At 43.2% G+C, this 15,826-nt stretch overlaps 1 protein-coding gene across 4 annotated transcripts in view; it reads right to left on the bottom strand.

The window, feature by feature from the left end:
• The window catches only part of ARHGEF3 (Rho guanine nucleotide exchange factor 3), a 303,522-nt gene that overhangs the window by 153,800 nt on the left and 133,896 nt on the right, over positions 1–15,826 (bottom strand). The window contains exon 1 of one of the 4 annotated variants that reach the window (XM_029243388.1): positions 12,780–12,934. The exons of the other annotated variants lie outside the window; for them this stretch is intronic. Coding sequence (XP_029099221.1) covers positions 12,780–12,830 — 51 coding nt within the window. The 5' untranslated portion in view covers positions 12,831–12,934. Of the gene's footprint in view, positions 1–12,779; positions 12,935–15,826 lie in introns of those variants that run through there. 4 annotated transcript variants of the gene reach the window in all.

Below are 15,826 nucleotides of genomic sequence, written 5' to 3' on the forward strand. Positions count from 1 at the left end.
CTTCATCTTGCAGAAGTACTTTTTTAATCTCCCTAATTTTAAAGGCCTGGTTATATATATATATATATATATATATATATATATATATATATATATACCTGAGGTATATATACCTCAGGATATATTAAAAGGTTTGCCAGAAAGTGGCTCTCTGAGTTTGGCAACACTTGCCTGCTGCGTTTTAGCCTGGGCTCATCACTGATGCATCAACAAACATTTACTTTCAGTAGCCACAGACTGACAGTGCTGCTCTACTCACTGGATATCTCAGATTGACAAACAATGGACAAATGCCACACAGTAAATTAAATTTACAGGCAAGTTTGGAAACACTAAGTTTGTTAGCAAATGGTAATACCATATTGAAAGAGGAACAGCAAAAATGGAAAACGATGTTACTCATCAGAACAGAGTATCACCAATATGTTAGGGAAAATGGCTGAGAGAGCTGAACACCAAGAATTTCAATATATTTTTGAACTTTAAAGAAAGAAAAGTGATGTTGCTTTACACCATTTGGATATATACCTTGGGGTACTGTTTCCCAAAGGATCAGTCTGGTACCTTGTGGCTTGTAAGATCATTTTAGGCAGTATGCTTACCAGCTGCCTTGGTTTGGGCTCCCCCCAAAGCAGATCCTGGGTAAAGATTTAGGTATAAGCTGTTTACGTGGGAGGTGATCCCCAGGAAGAACTGGTGGGGAGTGGGAAAGTGAGGTGGCCAAAGGAGGGAGGGCACAAAAAGTTGTAAAGCCACCAGGTTACAGCTGTGGGCAGCCGGAGTAAAACCCACTGGGGCCCCCCCTGAGAGACTGTGTAAGACACACCTCATAATTTTCCACTAAGGGGTGGGGAGGTGGAAGTATTTAATCCACCAACTCCTGCCTCTCACTGATGGGGAGGGGCCGCTCGGGACGTTAACCCCCTTGGCTGGAAACCCCTGCAAGTTGAAGGACACAGGAAGTCATAAATGGGTCTAGGGGACTCTGGAGGTGATTTCTAGAGTGAGCCTAGGCAATATGAGTGGGGCATTGGGAGAGTCTGCTCTGACAGGCTTTACCCAGCAGCAGATCACGTAGGAAAGTTATCATGTTTTTAATTCACTGTCCATTCTCAGTCCATCAGACTGGGGCTACCTCACCTTTAACACCCACCCAGTGCTTACCAGCCTCAATCTTTCCCTCTCTCCAGGGTGCGAAGAGACTCGGGCAACAGCATCTAGCTAGAATTTAGTTACTCTGTTTTGTGGGTATCTATTTATCTTAATACCTATATTCAAATTTGGGCCAGCATACCGGTTTTACATTATAATAATACAACCTTTCCATTAAAGATAACTATAAGGGAAAAACTGTCGGTCTGTAGAAAACTATTAAGTGTTTTACAATGTTAAGGGCTATGGTAAAAGATGATTCATAAATGAGTGAGGTTTAGGAAACACTCTCTTTGTGGAAACTCCCTCTCATAACTGTCACACAAAGTAACTGGCCCACGATCTTGCTGCTCCTGACAAGTACAGAAAAAGTGACACTCTGTTGCCCTCTTCCCTGGAATGAGTGAAAAGAGACTCCTACCCCCCCCACCCCCCCCCAACACATGCCCATCCTTTCTGGAGAAGATCTGTAGCCCTCCATCTGCCCAGTCATGGATTAAAAATGAAATTTGTATCTAACAGGTCTAACTTTAGCCACAGGAAACAGGAGCACTTGGGGGACCCAAAGGGTTAGCCAAGCTTTGTTAAAGGATGGGCACATTATCTTTTCTGAACCTTCTTCCTTCCCCTTTTTGGGAGGGGAGGGGTGGAGGCTAAGCTTTGGGGAGTGATCGGGAAGGGAGGCCTGTTGGATCTGTTTCCTGGTCAGCTGTGTGGGGGGTTTCACTGTTGTCACTGTCTGCCTCTCAAACTTATGCTACATATCATTAGGACCAAGTGATGCCCACTTTAGAGTATACTATAAAAAATATTTTGATGATGAAAATCACTCAAATGAGGAATTAAAAAACCCTCTATGTTGAAAATGTCTAGACACCTTGACCACAAATATGAAATGCTTCTGTGAAGAAAAGAAAGTTTAAACCTAAGTAGTTTTTAAAACTTACATTTGTATATATTTTCTAGCTTACTTACCATGTGCACAATTTATAGGTCTGCTTTATAAATTTTCATCAGAAGTTGCCAGATCACAAGTGTTGTTACTCTCTGATCTGATGCATAAGTAGCAAAACAGAGAACAATTATCCAGTGGTTACCTATTTTTTAAGGTCACCGAACTAACTGTATGACCTTAGGCATTTCACATTCCTGCTCTGGATCTCAGTTTCGTTATCTGTAAGATGAGGGCATTGGACCAGGTGACCTCCAAAGTTTCCTTCTAACATTGTAAGCGTGTATGACAACACGTAGCCAAGGAGATTGCTGGGTAAGGGGCGGGGGGAATGAGAATGGCAGAGATTGGGAAACACTTTCTAGAAGTAAATATGATATTCTGTTTTTGCCTCAAAGTCACAGATGACAATAATCATAGCTGTAAATTATGGTTTTGAAACACAATGTCTGTGTCCAGATTCCAGCACAGCCCAGAGCACTACACAAAGAAGGTGATCCACCAATGTGTGTTGAATGAGTGGACAAAGGCACCTTCCCTGAATATCTTTTGAGGACTCAAGGCTAATGCCCGATTATTTACAACAGCCAAGATATAGAAACAACCTAAGTGCCCATCAATGGATGAGTGGATCAAGAAGATGTGTGTGTGTGTGTGTGTGTGTGTGTGTGTGTCTGTGTGTGCAGTTAAAATAACAAGATGCCATTTCACATCCATCCATCAGATTGGCAAAATTAAAAGCCTGACAATACTAAGGGTTGGAGAAATGAGGATTCTCATCCAAGGCTACAGGGAGAGTTACAGACTGGAGAGTAACTTGACAGCTTCCAGTCAAGCTGAGGATAGGCATGTTTTCCTGCCCAGCAACCCACTTTTAAGGACATAGTCTAGCGTAATTCTTGCAGGTGGTGGGCACTTGGAGGCCTGTACTTGAGGGATGCTCAGGATGTTTGTAACAGCAAAAGACTGGACATAACGGAAATATCTTGTAGTACGTAGATGGAGTATAGGACATGCACCAACATTTCCATCAGTGAAAACCCATCCATCAATCAGGTTCCTCCTCTCACACATACCTGCCCAGACCATTACATTGTGCTTGGATATGCAAAACACACATCAGCTCCAACACTGCTAGTTCATGCCTCCCACCTGACTCATGTTTGGATAGCTGCATTTGTTTCCCTATAGTTTATTTTGATCCAACCAGAATTACAAGCACACAGGGCCTCCTTGCTTCTAGACTAGTGGTTCTCAAAATTTTTGGTCTCAGGACCCCTTTATACTTTTAAAAACTATTGAGGGCCCCAAGAGCTTTTGTTTATGTTGGTTATATCAATATTTGCAGTATTAGAAAATAAAATTAAGAATTAAAAACTTTCTTTCTTTTAAAAAGTAATGAGTGTATTATTACTTCTTAATCTAATTATCACATTTTAATGAAAATTAACTATATTTTCCAAAACAGAAAACGTAGGGAGAAAAGCAGCATTGCTTCATACTTTTATAACTCTCTTTAATGGCTGGCTGCACAGTAGACAGCTGGATTCACATATCTGCTTCTGTAATGAATCTGTTGTGGTGTGTTATTTTGGTTGATGCATACGAAGAAAATCTGTTCTGTAGTTACGTAGTTAGTACTTTCTAGGTCTCAGGAACTCCTTGGATGACACTTTAGAACCACTGTTTTAAATCACCCTACATTCTGCCAAAAGTTGTCTTTCACACAAACACAATCATGTCATTTCCCGCTTCCCTCAAAGCGTGAATGGCTGCCTATGGCTCATAAAGTTAAGTCCGAATTCTGCACAAAAACCCTTCCCATTTAGCCAGTCTCGCGTCTGTCCAAACTCCATTACTGCTCTACTTTATATACTGGTACTCTACCCACCTCCGGGTACACATGCATGCCTGTCCTGTTCTGCTTGTTCATGCCTCTGAGCCTCAGCTTTCCTCCTGCTAAGACTCCTGTGTATCTCTTGTAACCCTGTCCAAAGGTCACCTCCTCTAGAAAGCCTTCTCTGATTCACCCTTCCCTTGGAGTTTACTTTTTTGTGTTTTAAATACTTATTTTTTGAATAAGTAATTGAAGTGCATTGGATTAAATTCCAAAAGGGTATGCTGTACAATAGTAAGTAGACTTCTTTCCCACATCCATCCCTTCCTCTCCCAGGAGGCAACCATTGTGATTGGTTCCTTCTACATTTTTCCAGAGCTGCTCTAGACGTAAATAGGCTAGTCATTTCTTTTACCCAAATGGCATCATACTATATGCACTGCTCTACACTTGCTTAACATTATAGCTTGGACATCAAATTAAAATTGGCCTCATTTTTTCAATAGTTGAAAATTACATTTTTAAAATGTACTATAGCTTATTTATTCAGCCCCCCCATTAACTGGATACGTATGTGGTTTCCAATCTTTTGCTGCAGCAAATATCCTTCTATAGAAATCAACTACACATGTGAGAGACTCTGTGACATTAATATCCAGGAGTGAAACTGCTGAGTCCAAGGGAATGTATATTTGTAAGTTTGATAAACATTGTCAAATTGTCCTCTATAAAGACTGTTCTAATTTATACTCCCACTGCCATGCATGAGAGGTCCTATTACCCTTGCCAAGCAGCGTTGTCCAACTTTTCAATCTCCGTCAATGTGGTAGATGAAAAATGATACCTTGGTTAAGTTTAAATTGATATTTTTCTAACAAGATCAAATCTCTAGAGCTATGCTATCCAGTATGGTAGCCACTAGATACATGTGGCTGTTTAAATTTAAATTTTAATTAATTAAAATTAAATAACATTTAAAACTCAGCTCCTCAGCTGCACTAGCCTCATGTGAAGTGCTCACTAGTCATCTGTGGCTAGTGGCCTCTGTGTGAGACAGTGCAGATACAAAACATTAGTATCACCGTAAAAAGTTCTACTGGACGGTGCTGCTCTACTGCACTGTCCAATGGCTACCATGAGCACACACGTGGGTACTGAGCACATGAAATGTGGCTAATCTGAAGTGAGATGTGCTCTAAGTAGATAATACACACTGGATTTCAAAGACTTATTATGAAAAAAAGAATGTAAAATGTCTCCATAATAATTTTTTATGTTGATTATATGTTGAAATGCTAATATTTTGATATACTGGGTTAAATAAATCATTAAATTAATTTCATCTCTTTTTACCTCTTTTTTTCTTCTTTTTTTTCTTTTTACCTCTTTTAATGTGGCTATTAGGAAATTTAAATGTACACATGTGTCTCACATTCTGTTTCTATTGGACAATGCTGCTCCAGAGGGCACAGTGTGCTCTTAAGACCTGGATTTTAGCATTTTTCCTTTTACACAGAAATAAGTGTAGCTACTATTGCTATAAAGAAAAACAGACTCATTGGAATCTCTTTTTCCTCCTAGCCCTTCCCTGCCCCATGCAGACAGGGTGGGCGACAAAAGGAGAAAGGGCGGCAATGATCTTGATGACGAACAATCAGCCCTGAAACAAACCAGTACACTTCCCACCTGGGCGGCCACAGGCAGGAACCAGTGGCATCGCTGACCCCGAGCAGGGCCTGATTTCCTGGTGGCTGTTCAAACAATGTACCAGAGAACAAAGTGCCTTCAAAACTAAGAATAGAAGAGTGGCTCCAAATAAGATTTCCAGGACTCTGCGGGAACAAATTCCTCCCCTGCACCGACCCTAACCCACCTTCCGCCCCTTGGCTTGACCTGGCCCCTTGGCCTGACAAATGTCCTGTCCCAGCCCCAAACCCCCTGCATTCTCAGCAGTCTGTACACACAGACTGAGGGACAGAGTGGAAAGGGGAGACCCAGAGAAAGAGGTGGGCGGCAAGGGCTCTGCCCTAAAGGGCTGACGTGACAATGGTTCTATGGTTGAGACATGGCACATATGTTTCCGCCATCTGTGTCTTTAGCTTTGGCTATGAAGGTCAAGAAAACAGTTTTCACCCTTGGATGGGCACTGGCAAAGAGGGATGGGGTGGACCAGTTTGTGCCCTGGCACTGACGTCTTTTTGCCTGTGAGACAGGGTTTTGTTAGTAGGAAAGAAACACGAATGGCAGTTAGGTATAAACAGTCCATGATAGTTGCCACCATGATTAAAGAATACTATCTATTGTAGTAAACTCAAACTATATCTAGGTAGAATTTTTTTTAATGTTCAATTACCTTTTATTCTACTAAATAAACCAGTTTTAACATTTCAGTGTATATTCTTTCAGACTACAAAATTGTGTATGTTACATACAATGATATAAACATGCTGTTTTATCACGTTTCATCTTACTCAAAAATAAATACATTTCTTCCATGTTAAGAAAAAAAAAAAAGAAAGAAAACAGTTTTGCAACATGATCCTTCAACTTGATAGATCAGAACATTTTCTATCCAGGTACTGAGGGAATGAGACCTAATTGTATCTGAGCACAAGTCATCTGCTTGGAGGAAAACATTATTTTATTACCATTACCATCATCATCATGGTCATCATCATCATTAGCTGTGTGCCTTTGAACAAGTGAAATAACCTCTCTGGGTCTCAGTTGTATCATCTATAAAATATATGAGCTTTCCTATGTCATCCAGTCAGAAAGTTCTGTGACTCTATGCACATGCAAATGAACTATCACCGACACCTTCATTCTCACTCTCCCGCTGCTTTAAAACACACTCATTGGCCACATCTTCTTTATCCGATGAGTGTCTTTTAAAGCAGCTAGAGAATGAGAATGAAGGTGTCGGTGATAGTTCATTTGCATGTGCGTAGAGTCACAGAACTTTCTGACTGGATGAGATAGGAAAGCTCATATATTTTATAGATGATACAACTGAGACCCAGAGAGGTTATTTCACTTGTTCAAAGGCACACAGCTAATGATGATGATGATCATCGGATGAATGGATAAAGAAGATGTGGCACATATATACAATGGAATATTACTCAGCCATAAAAAGAAACGAAATTGAGCTATGTGTAGTGAGGTGGATAGACCTAGAGTCTGTCATACAGAGTGAAGTAAGTCAGGAAGAGAAAGACAAATACCGTATGCTAACACATATATATGGAATTTAAGAAAAAAAATGTCATGAAGAACCTAGGGGTAAGACAGGAATAAAGACACAGACCTACTAGAGAACGGACTTGAGGATATGGGGAGGGGGAAGGGTGAGCTGTGACAAAGCGAGAGAGAGGCAGGACATATATACACTATTTTACCAAACATACGGTAGATAGCTAGTGGGAAGCAGCCGCATAGCACAGGGAGATCAGCTCGGTGCTTTGTGACCGCCTGGAGGGGTGGGATAGGGAGGGTGGGAGGGAGGGAGACGCAAGAGGGAAGAGATATGGGAACATATGTATATGTATAACTGATTCACTTTGTTATAAAGCAGAAACTAACACACCATTGTAAAGCAATTATAGCCCAATAAAGATGTAAAAAAAAGAAAAAAAGACACTCATTGGTCAACCAATATGAGTTAGACCCTGAGCCTGACACTGGCATACAAATATGGAAAAATGCTTCTTCCACTGGATGAAGTGTTTTAAGAGATGGAAGGGAAGAGAAGAGGGTGGGGATGCAATGAATCATTAGAGCAGAGTTCTTTACCTGGGGCCAGGGGTCTGCACAGACATTTTAACTATGTGCAGTTTTCTAAAGAGAACATTCCAAGATGCATGTGACCTCAAGAAGGCAGGGGGCTAGTGATGTAAAGAAACTATGAGAGGCTAATGACCACACTAAATTCTTAGTCCATGGTGGGTGCCTGAAGAGTTAGCACCCAAGACAGTGCACAAGGTGTACATGGGGATAAACACACAAGGGATTTGAACCGGAGCCTCTTTGGTGCAAAGCCCACCTCTTTCCCCTCACATCAGGGATAATCTGTTTACACACGCCTTCTCCCTGCTGCTGTGCCTTTACCAGTGCTCCCCTTGCTCACATCAGAAGATTACAAGCATTTAACAGGCCAAGACAGTATCCCACCTGTTTGACCTGGGATGACTGTACTTGCCCAAAGCTGGGGGGGGGGGAATTTGAGGGGGAGAGTTAGGAGGAGAGAATGAGATAACCCATGTGAAACACTCATCACTAGTTAGCATCTCAAAGGTACTAGCAGATATTCATTCATAGAATATTTATTTAGGACCTAATACATGCCAGCCCTTAGGTTAGATGTTTTTATCATCTTCATCACTTATTAGTACCATATTTATCTCCCCCAACATGGCAGAGTACTCCACATAGTATTCACTCAATAAATGTAAGTTGAGTGAGTAAATAGTGATGATCTCTGTGGTATATTAATTTATTCTTCAGCAAACTTTTATGCCCTTCCCTGACCTCCATGGCTTGGTACTATGACTTGCTCTGGCCAGTGGAATATGGGTGGACAGGACAATGTACCAATTCTGAGCCTAGGCCTTAAGAGACATTACGTATTGCTGCTTGCTCCTCTGGGATCTTCTGACCTGCACAGGAGAAGAATATACACTTGGGTAGCTAAGGGACCTGAATGGGGCAGACCACGCAGCCAATCTGCACACCTGTGAGCATAAGAATAAATACTTGCTATTGTTTGCTACTGAGTTTGGGGTAGTTGTTACTCAGCGAAAGCTGACTGAGATATACTCCTTTACCCACACCCAGGCAGAGAGTGGCCCTGGCTTCTCTTATGGTGGGATTTCAGCAGTTGGGTCATTTTGTGGCTCTCCCTACCCCGTTTTCTCTAGGCTGGTAATGCCCCATTTAGAGAAGACAGCAGGGGCTAGAAAGATCCATATTTTGGCCATCTTGGCACCTGGCACAGAGTCAGGCACAAAGCTGGTTCTCAGGCAGTGTCTGATGTATGAAAGGATGGGTTGACTGTTCATTCTGGTGAGAGGAGCCCTGTCAGAATCATAGCAGGCAGCAACTTGGGCCTCAGATGCTCAGAGCCACTGGCTCTGCAGTCCTCACTGTGGGAAGTGAACCTGGTGGTGACACGATATCATTTCAGACCATATGCAGTAGACCAAGGTGTATTTATTATAATGTGTTTTAGGAAACATATTATGATGTTTAGTGACTTTAGGGCTCTTACTACTTAGGATGAGCCTAAGGTCAAAACAAAACAAAACAACTAGAGAATTTAAAGAAAAACAGTAAGTGAAAAATAACAGTAAAAGTGGTATGTGGATATGGGAAACATGACCGAAGTTTAGGAAACACTGATTCTATTCAAGTCTCATTTTCCTACAAATCACAATCACAATCATAGCTAGTATTTTTGAACATTATCATAGAATGCACTGTTTTAAGAGTTTCACAGATATTATTTTATAAACTTTTCATAGTATTGGAAGCAGGTATTATATCATCTCCATTTCACAGGTGAGGTAACTAAGGCCCAGAAGGAAAAGTAAAGAACTTGCCCAAGGTCAAGTGGCAGTGAGGGTGTGAACTCAGAGTATCAACCTCCAGGATGCAGATATGTCTGTCTCTATTGGAGAACCTGGTACCCAGGGAAGTTCAGCATTGCCCAAGGTTAATGCAAAACCTAGAACCCCAAACTCCTGACTCCCAGACCAGTGCTCTCATCCCTGCACCATGAGGAACACTGTGGTGAGAACACCTGGGGCTTATGGCAGGGGGTGAGTGGGGTCTGCTAGAGACAAGGGAGAGAAGTGGTAAATGCCACAAGGAAGATTTGGGAGGGAAGAGATGGTGACATAAACAAGGCTGCCAAACAGAGGCAGGGGCTCAAGGGATGCAGAAAAGCTGGACTACGGACAAAGTTATTCAGAAAAAGAGGGCTGACAGAGCAAGGGTTGGCACACAGGGGCTGCTTTCTGAACTCCTCCCAAGAGACCCACCCACTGTGGCTTCCCTAAGTGACATCCACATAGTCTATATTTAGGTCCTAAAGTCACCCATTGTTTCTCTCCCGATGGACACTTGGGGTCACCACCCTGACCTTGCACTTTCCGAATCATACCACTGAGTGCTCCATCAAGACAAGCCTTTTTTAGGATCTGGTTTGAATCAACTTCCCCTTCAATGGCTCCCACTTGGCGTTCTGGGAAAGCTGTAAAAACATGGCTGGAATCAGGGCTTTAAAATGAAGTACTGACTTTTCTGTGTAATATGCTGCTTCCTTCCCTCCACAAAATCAAATCAGGGCATATTTAACTCAGGATATAAGACGTTTCACAGCCCTATTGTTGCTGAGCCCTTACACACTAATGATTCATTTCTCTGGGAGCCACCAACAGCTATGGTCAATAAGACCTGGGACGTGGGTCATGTTCACTGAGTGCAGAATCTGTGCTAGGCACTGTCTTGAATCACTTCATTTATTCCTCATGACAACCCTATATGGTAGGCACTATTTTTTAAAAATATTTATTTATTTATTTAGGCTGTGCCAGGTCTTCACTGTGGCACACGGGATCTTCATTGTGGCATGTGGGATCTTTAGTTGCGGCATACAGACTCCTTAGTTGCGGCATGCATGTGGGATCTAGTTCCCCGACCAGGGATTGAACCCAGGCCCCCTGCATTGGGAGCACGGAGTCTTACCCACTAGACCACCAGGGAAGTCCCAGTAGGCATTATTTATTATCCCCATTTAACAAGGAGATTCAGAGAGATTTGGTAACATGCCTGGGACTGCAATGGCTAGTAAGAGGCAAAGCTGGGACTCAAATCTACATCTACATCTATGTGGTTCTAAAACCCATGCCCTTAACTGTTACACTCTGCCATTCCTCCACAGATACAGAGCTATCTTGATCAAATCTCAGAAGATGGATTTGTGAGAACTTTAAAGGGTTTCTCCCTTCCCATTCTCTCCTTCCACACCCAGCTACCAACGAACTGCCTTTCCCACACCCAAACTCAACTCCCCCAGATCCTTTCTTTAGAGACCCTCGGACCCAAGAAATAAAAATCCATTCAATAATATTTTCAAGAGCAGAATAAAGGTCAACAGCCAGCCGGCCAATTACAGTTTGAGCTCCAGTCCATATCCTCGGGAAATCTGTATGTAAAAGCACTTATTAAATCATTTGACTTTGCAACAGGGATATGAGAACTATTTTTGACTTTTTGTCAAAAAGTCATACCTTAGACCCGTATCAGAGCTAAAATGAGTTTAGAGATATCTCTGTTTGACAGGTGGGAAACTGAGTCCAGAGAAGGCAGCGACTTGTCTTAGATGCCTCTTGTGTAGGCGCTAATTGGACCGAGGCAAACATCCACCAAAATGAGCTGATTTGTCAAAGGATTGGAAAGCAAGTGTTACTGAAGATGCTGCACTTGATAGGAGATATAAGAAGGGCCCTGTCATTAAAATCATCACGTGTGCTATGGCTATAAATGTCATTTCTGGCTCCATTCTGCCTGAGCTTGAAGCCTGATCCACTACTAACCAGCTAGGAGACCATAGGCAAAGTATTTATCCTCTCTGCATCCCAGTTCTACCATCTGCAAAGTGGAGGTAATAATAACAGCCAACCCCTACAGTGTTGTAAGACTTTCATGAGCTAATGCAAGTAACATGAAAAGTATCTAATAAACGTCAGCTATTATTGTAATATTTTTAATTAATGCTGCATTAACTATCCCTGAAGTATAGTAAATCATTTAAAATGTTGCCAATTTCCATATCTCAAATGATCAAAAATTATTCTTTATCAGGTGAGCAAATAGCTAGGTGAGTGAGATGGGAAAGGAGAAAGACAGTGAAACCACTCAAATCACATGAAAAGATGTCTATAATGGCCATGTACAAGAGCTGGAATTTGTACTGCAAACATCAGTTTCAGAAACATAATTCTGATGAAAGAAACAGAAAAAACAATGGGCATTTTCTTTAAAAAATAACTTTGGCTTATCTAAAACCTATCCACAAACAAACAAACAAATAAAAGGGACAGGGAGAGAGAGTAAGCTTCAGGGCTCCTAATCATTCTTCAGTCCATAGAAACATAACATTTCCAGCTGCTCCTTCCAATATAACCCAGGCACCAATACTTTTAACGAGAAAACCAGTGAGTCTGAGTCTCCCCTCATATTATCTGACTTCATTTTCCCAATGATGAACACCTTCAAAACACCAGAATATTAAGGAAACCTACAAAACAGTTGCTTCACAAAGAATGAACTTCCAAAACTGAGTTTAGCCATCTTCCAATCCAAAGAAGAAAAGGTCTTGGAAATCCACTTTGCTATTTAAACACACACACACACACACACACACACACACACACTTACTTTTTCCTTCCCATTTAATGAAAACAGGTCTCTTAAAAAAATTAAAATACTGGCACCGTGGAGCAAAGAATGAAAGTCCCCCTACCCTTGCTCTCCTCCAATCACAGATGCTAAAGGAAGCGCTGACAGCTAGGCACTCCACTTAACACACCATCTCCACCAAGCACAACCATTTGTGGTCTTAAACACAACCACACAGCTCTTTTCTGATTCATAGTACAGTGAGGCAGAAGTGTGCCTCCCTCATCCCAGGTGTTCTTGGCGGCTCCCTGCTCACTTTCTTGAGAGATGCAGACAGCTGCATCCTCCCATACCTCAGCTCCTGGCATGGCCCAGCCAGGCTTGGGTGGGAGTTGGGAGCGGGTCTCTCCCTGGTCCAGCTGCAAAGGAGCTTACCTGAGCATGAACAAAGAAGCAACACCACACCATGGGGCGCTCCGACCTCATCCACCTGGAGTCCCCCGCCCCTAACTGCGGCAGAGCCCTTCGGACGGGATTCTCTGAGCAGAGCAGAGCATGGTTTCCCTCAAGGAACTCCTCCCCACTACTTGGGCTGCCTGACAGGAAGTGACAGGGGGCCATAAGTTACATTGTCAGAAGCTGAGAAACACACCAGCCCAGAGCTCCCCACCTCCGGCGGTTTCCTTGCCGGCTGCTGCTGCTGCTTTTTCAGAGCACTCTGCCTTCTGGCATTCAAAGGCACACCAGAAGTTCAGTTTCTGGCTGACAATCCCCAGCCTGTAAGAAACAAACAATGCTTACTGGGTCCCCACCTAAAGCCATGCTTGGCATTCTGGCAGCTCTAAAGTGTTCACTGCCAGGATATCATGCTTTGTAGACCCAAACATTGGGGTGAAATGGATAGAGAAGGGACACTGGGAGGAGAACTTTGTATGATCAAAGAGGAATCAACAGTCCACTTGAACTTCACCCAAGAGCCAGGGCCCTGCCCGGCATACAGAGCCTACACTGAATCCCAATTTCATAGCAACTCAACAAATGAGAGTGACAATAAACACCCCACTCAACCGTTCATTTCTTTTTTTCTTAGGCAAATTTTCTCTTCAGAGCCCATTCAAAATAACTGCTTCTGGAAACCTCCTTTTCAGCTTTTAATGTGAATAACAAAGGGCCTTACTGCTCTTCCCAGAGTTATTATGGAAACAACTAGTGGCTGACATTTCTCATTTTATGAACTGGGGATCTCACAAATGAACACCTTGCGCTGGTCCCGGGCCTTTTACAAAGCTCAGACTTATTGGGTGAGATAGAGTGCCTCACGTGAACTCCAAGGTTTCAGATGAAAACTATGCCTGTTCAACCCCTCCCTACAACAAATCAACACCCTCACCCTCCCTGCGCAGGGGCAGAGGGACTCAAACCCAAGGAGACATACATAACTCCAGTGTAGCTTTCAATTCTTGATTTTTATTTTTTAGTTCTCTAATGGGATAGTATTTTTTTTGCAAAAATTTTTCTAATTGCAACTTTTAGCTGCAAAGGTTTAGCCCAGGATTTCCCAAGGCATTCTTACAAATGCACAGATTTTTAAGAGCCTTTGCCTGTCTCAGCCCTGAGTAAAGTGGGGGGCTCAGCAAAGAGAGAGGGTTCATTTGAACAACAAGCTTAAATCCAAGAGTTGACTTTAGAGTTTATAAGAAAGGCTCTCCCCATTCTCAGGCCAGCAGCCTGGCCCCTAACATATGGCCTCTGAAGAGTGCATTACAAAAGAGCACTACGGAAGGATGCACCAGGCTCTGGTAGTACAAAGATGAACCAAAGATGACCGGAGAACAACATAAATGCTGCCAGGAATTTGCAAAAAGTGTTGAGGGAGCCAAGAAATAACTGAGCCTGGCAAATTAATTGTTTTATGGGGACAAAGTCTGGGAAGGCTTCTCAGAGCAAGAGACACATATGGGCAGAATTCTGAGGGGTATTCTAGGCAGAAGAACTGGCAAGGGCAACAGCAGTGGGTTGTAGAACCATAGGGTGCTCTGGAAGAAAGGCAAATGCTTTGAAAGTACTGCTCTGACGGGCTTGGGTCTTGCTTCAAAGAGCGTGACAGGGGTCCCATCTGTCTGGAGAAAGAAGGAAGTGAAATCTCTGTGAAAAGGCTCAAGCCTTTCAGGCAAGCATCTGGGTTACCTCAAGGCCTATATGTGGTACCTACCGGGTCAGGCACCCAGGAAACACTCAGTAATGTGTAAAAGTCAAACAGTGGTGTCCACAAAAGGTGGGCTTCAGCTTGTCCTTGGGATTCCTTATTTTCCAAAGCCAGACTCCCCACAAAGCAGCCTGGGGTAAGTGGTGCTACTCGGGGGAAGGGGAGGTGTTCCTAAAAAAGGCTTCTTGCTCTAGCCTCCTGCATAGAAAAGGTCCTGATTCGTACAGGCCTGTAAACAACCTAAGATTAACCAGCTTTGGTAGTAACTCAGCTAATGAAGAATGTCAATCCCCTGAGGACCAAGGATGTCAATCCCCCATTGGCCCAGGCACTCCTCTCCTGGAGGATTTTCCAACAGCCCCTCTGCAGGGCCCCAGCTGCCAAGGCCAGGATCCACTCCAATGAGGACCCAAAGGAAACGTGAGATGACCATGGGGCACTAGAGTTTCTTTCTTTCCTTGGGGAGGAAGGGCACATTCACGTGAACTAATCCTAGAATGATTAAGCCTAACTTCCGGCTGCTGACTGTGAATGAGAAAGAAGAACCGAAACCTGTGGGCTGCAGCCCTTCATGGAAGAGGTGAAACTTGAGTGGGCTCCAGGGCAGGTAGCCACGGAGGAGGGAGGAAGGGCGGGAGGACCAGCAGACGCCCTGGCCGGAGATAAAGGGCACAGCCTGCAAAAGGGAAGGAAAGAACGGGGCGCGGCCCTTCCCTCTGATGCCCCTGCTTTGACCAGAAGCAAGAGCTCCAGTAATGAAATCAGCCATGCAGAAGGCACCTCGGAGGAACATTTCCATAATGAGAGGTTCCTGCCCTGCAGGGCTCAAGTTCATTTTGAGCGTTATAATGAAAGCTTATACAGGAACGGGATGTGGGTTTTCTCGATGTGGCATCTATGATACTGTCAAGTATTCGAACATGTTTTTCTACTGACTTTTAAATTTTAAAAGTGACATAGTGTCATTATAATACATTCAAACCATACAGAAGTATATAGTGTAAAAAGCGAATCTTCCCAAAGGCCCCACGTTCTTCCCTATCGCCATCCCATTTGCCAGAGGCACCCGTGTCAAAGACAGAGGTAGATGAGGGGCCAAAAACCTAAATGCTCTCAGGACTAGGTGGGAAGGTACATGAAAGAAGAGGCCTGGCAGGCAATGGGCACCACTGAGAGTGTTTGCCTTGGGAAAGTTCCAGCTTACTGGGGTCCCAAGGGACTCATGGCCAAAGTGAACAGACATTCCAATTGTTCAAGAGAACCTGGAAATTCTGGG

This window comes from Monodon monoceros, unplaced genomic scaffold (assembly GCF_005190385.1).
Source record: "Monodon monoceros isolate NGI ecotype Baffin Bay Population unplaced genomic scaffold, NGI_Narwhal_1 Super_Scaffold_3, whole genome shotgun sequence".
In the NCBI taxonomy this organism is placed as follows: domain Eukaryota; kingdom Metazoa; phylum Chordata; class Mammalia; order Artiodactyla; family Monodontidae; genus Monodon; species Monodon monoceros.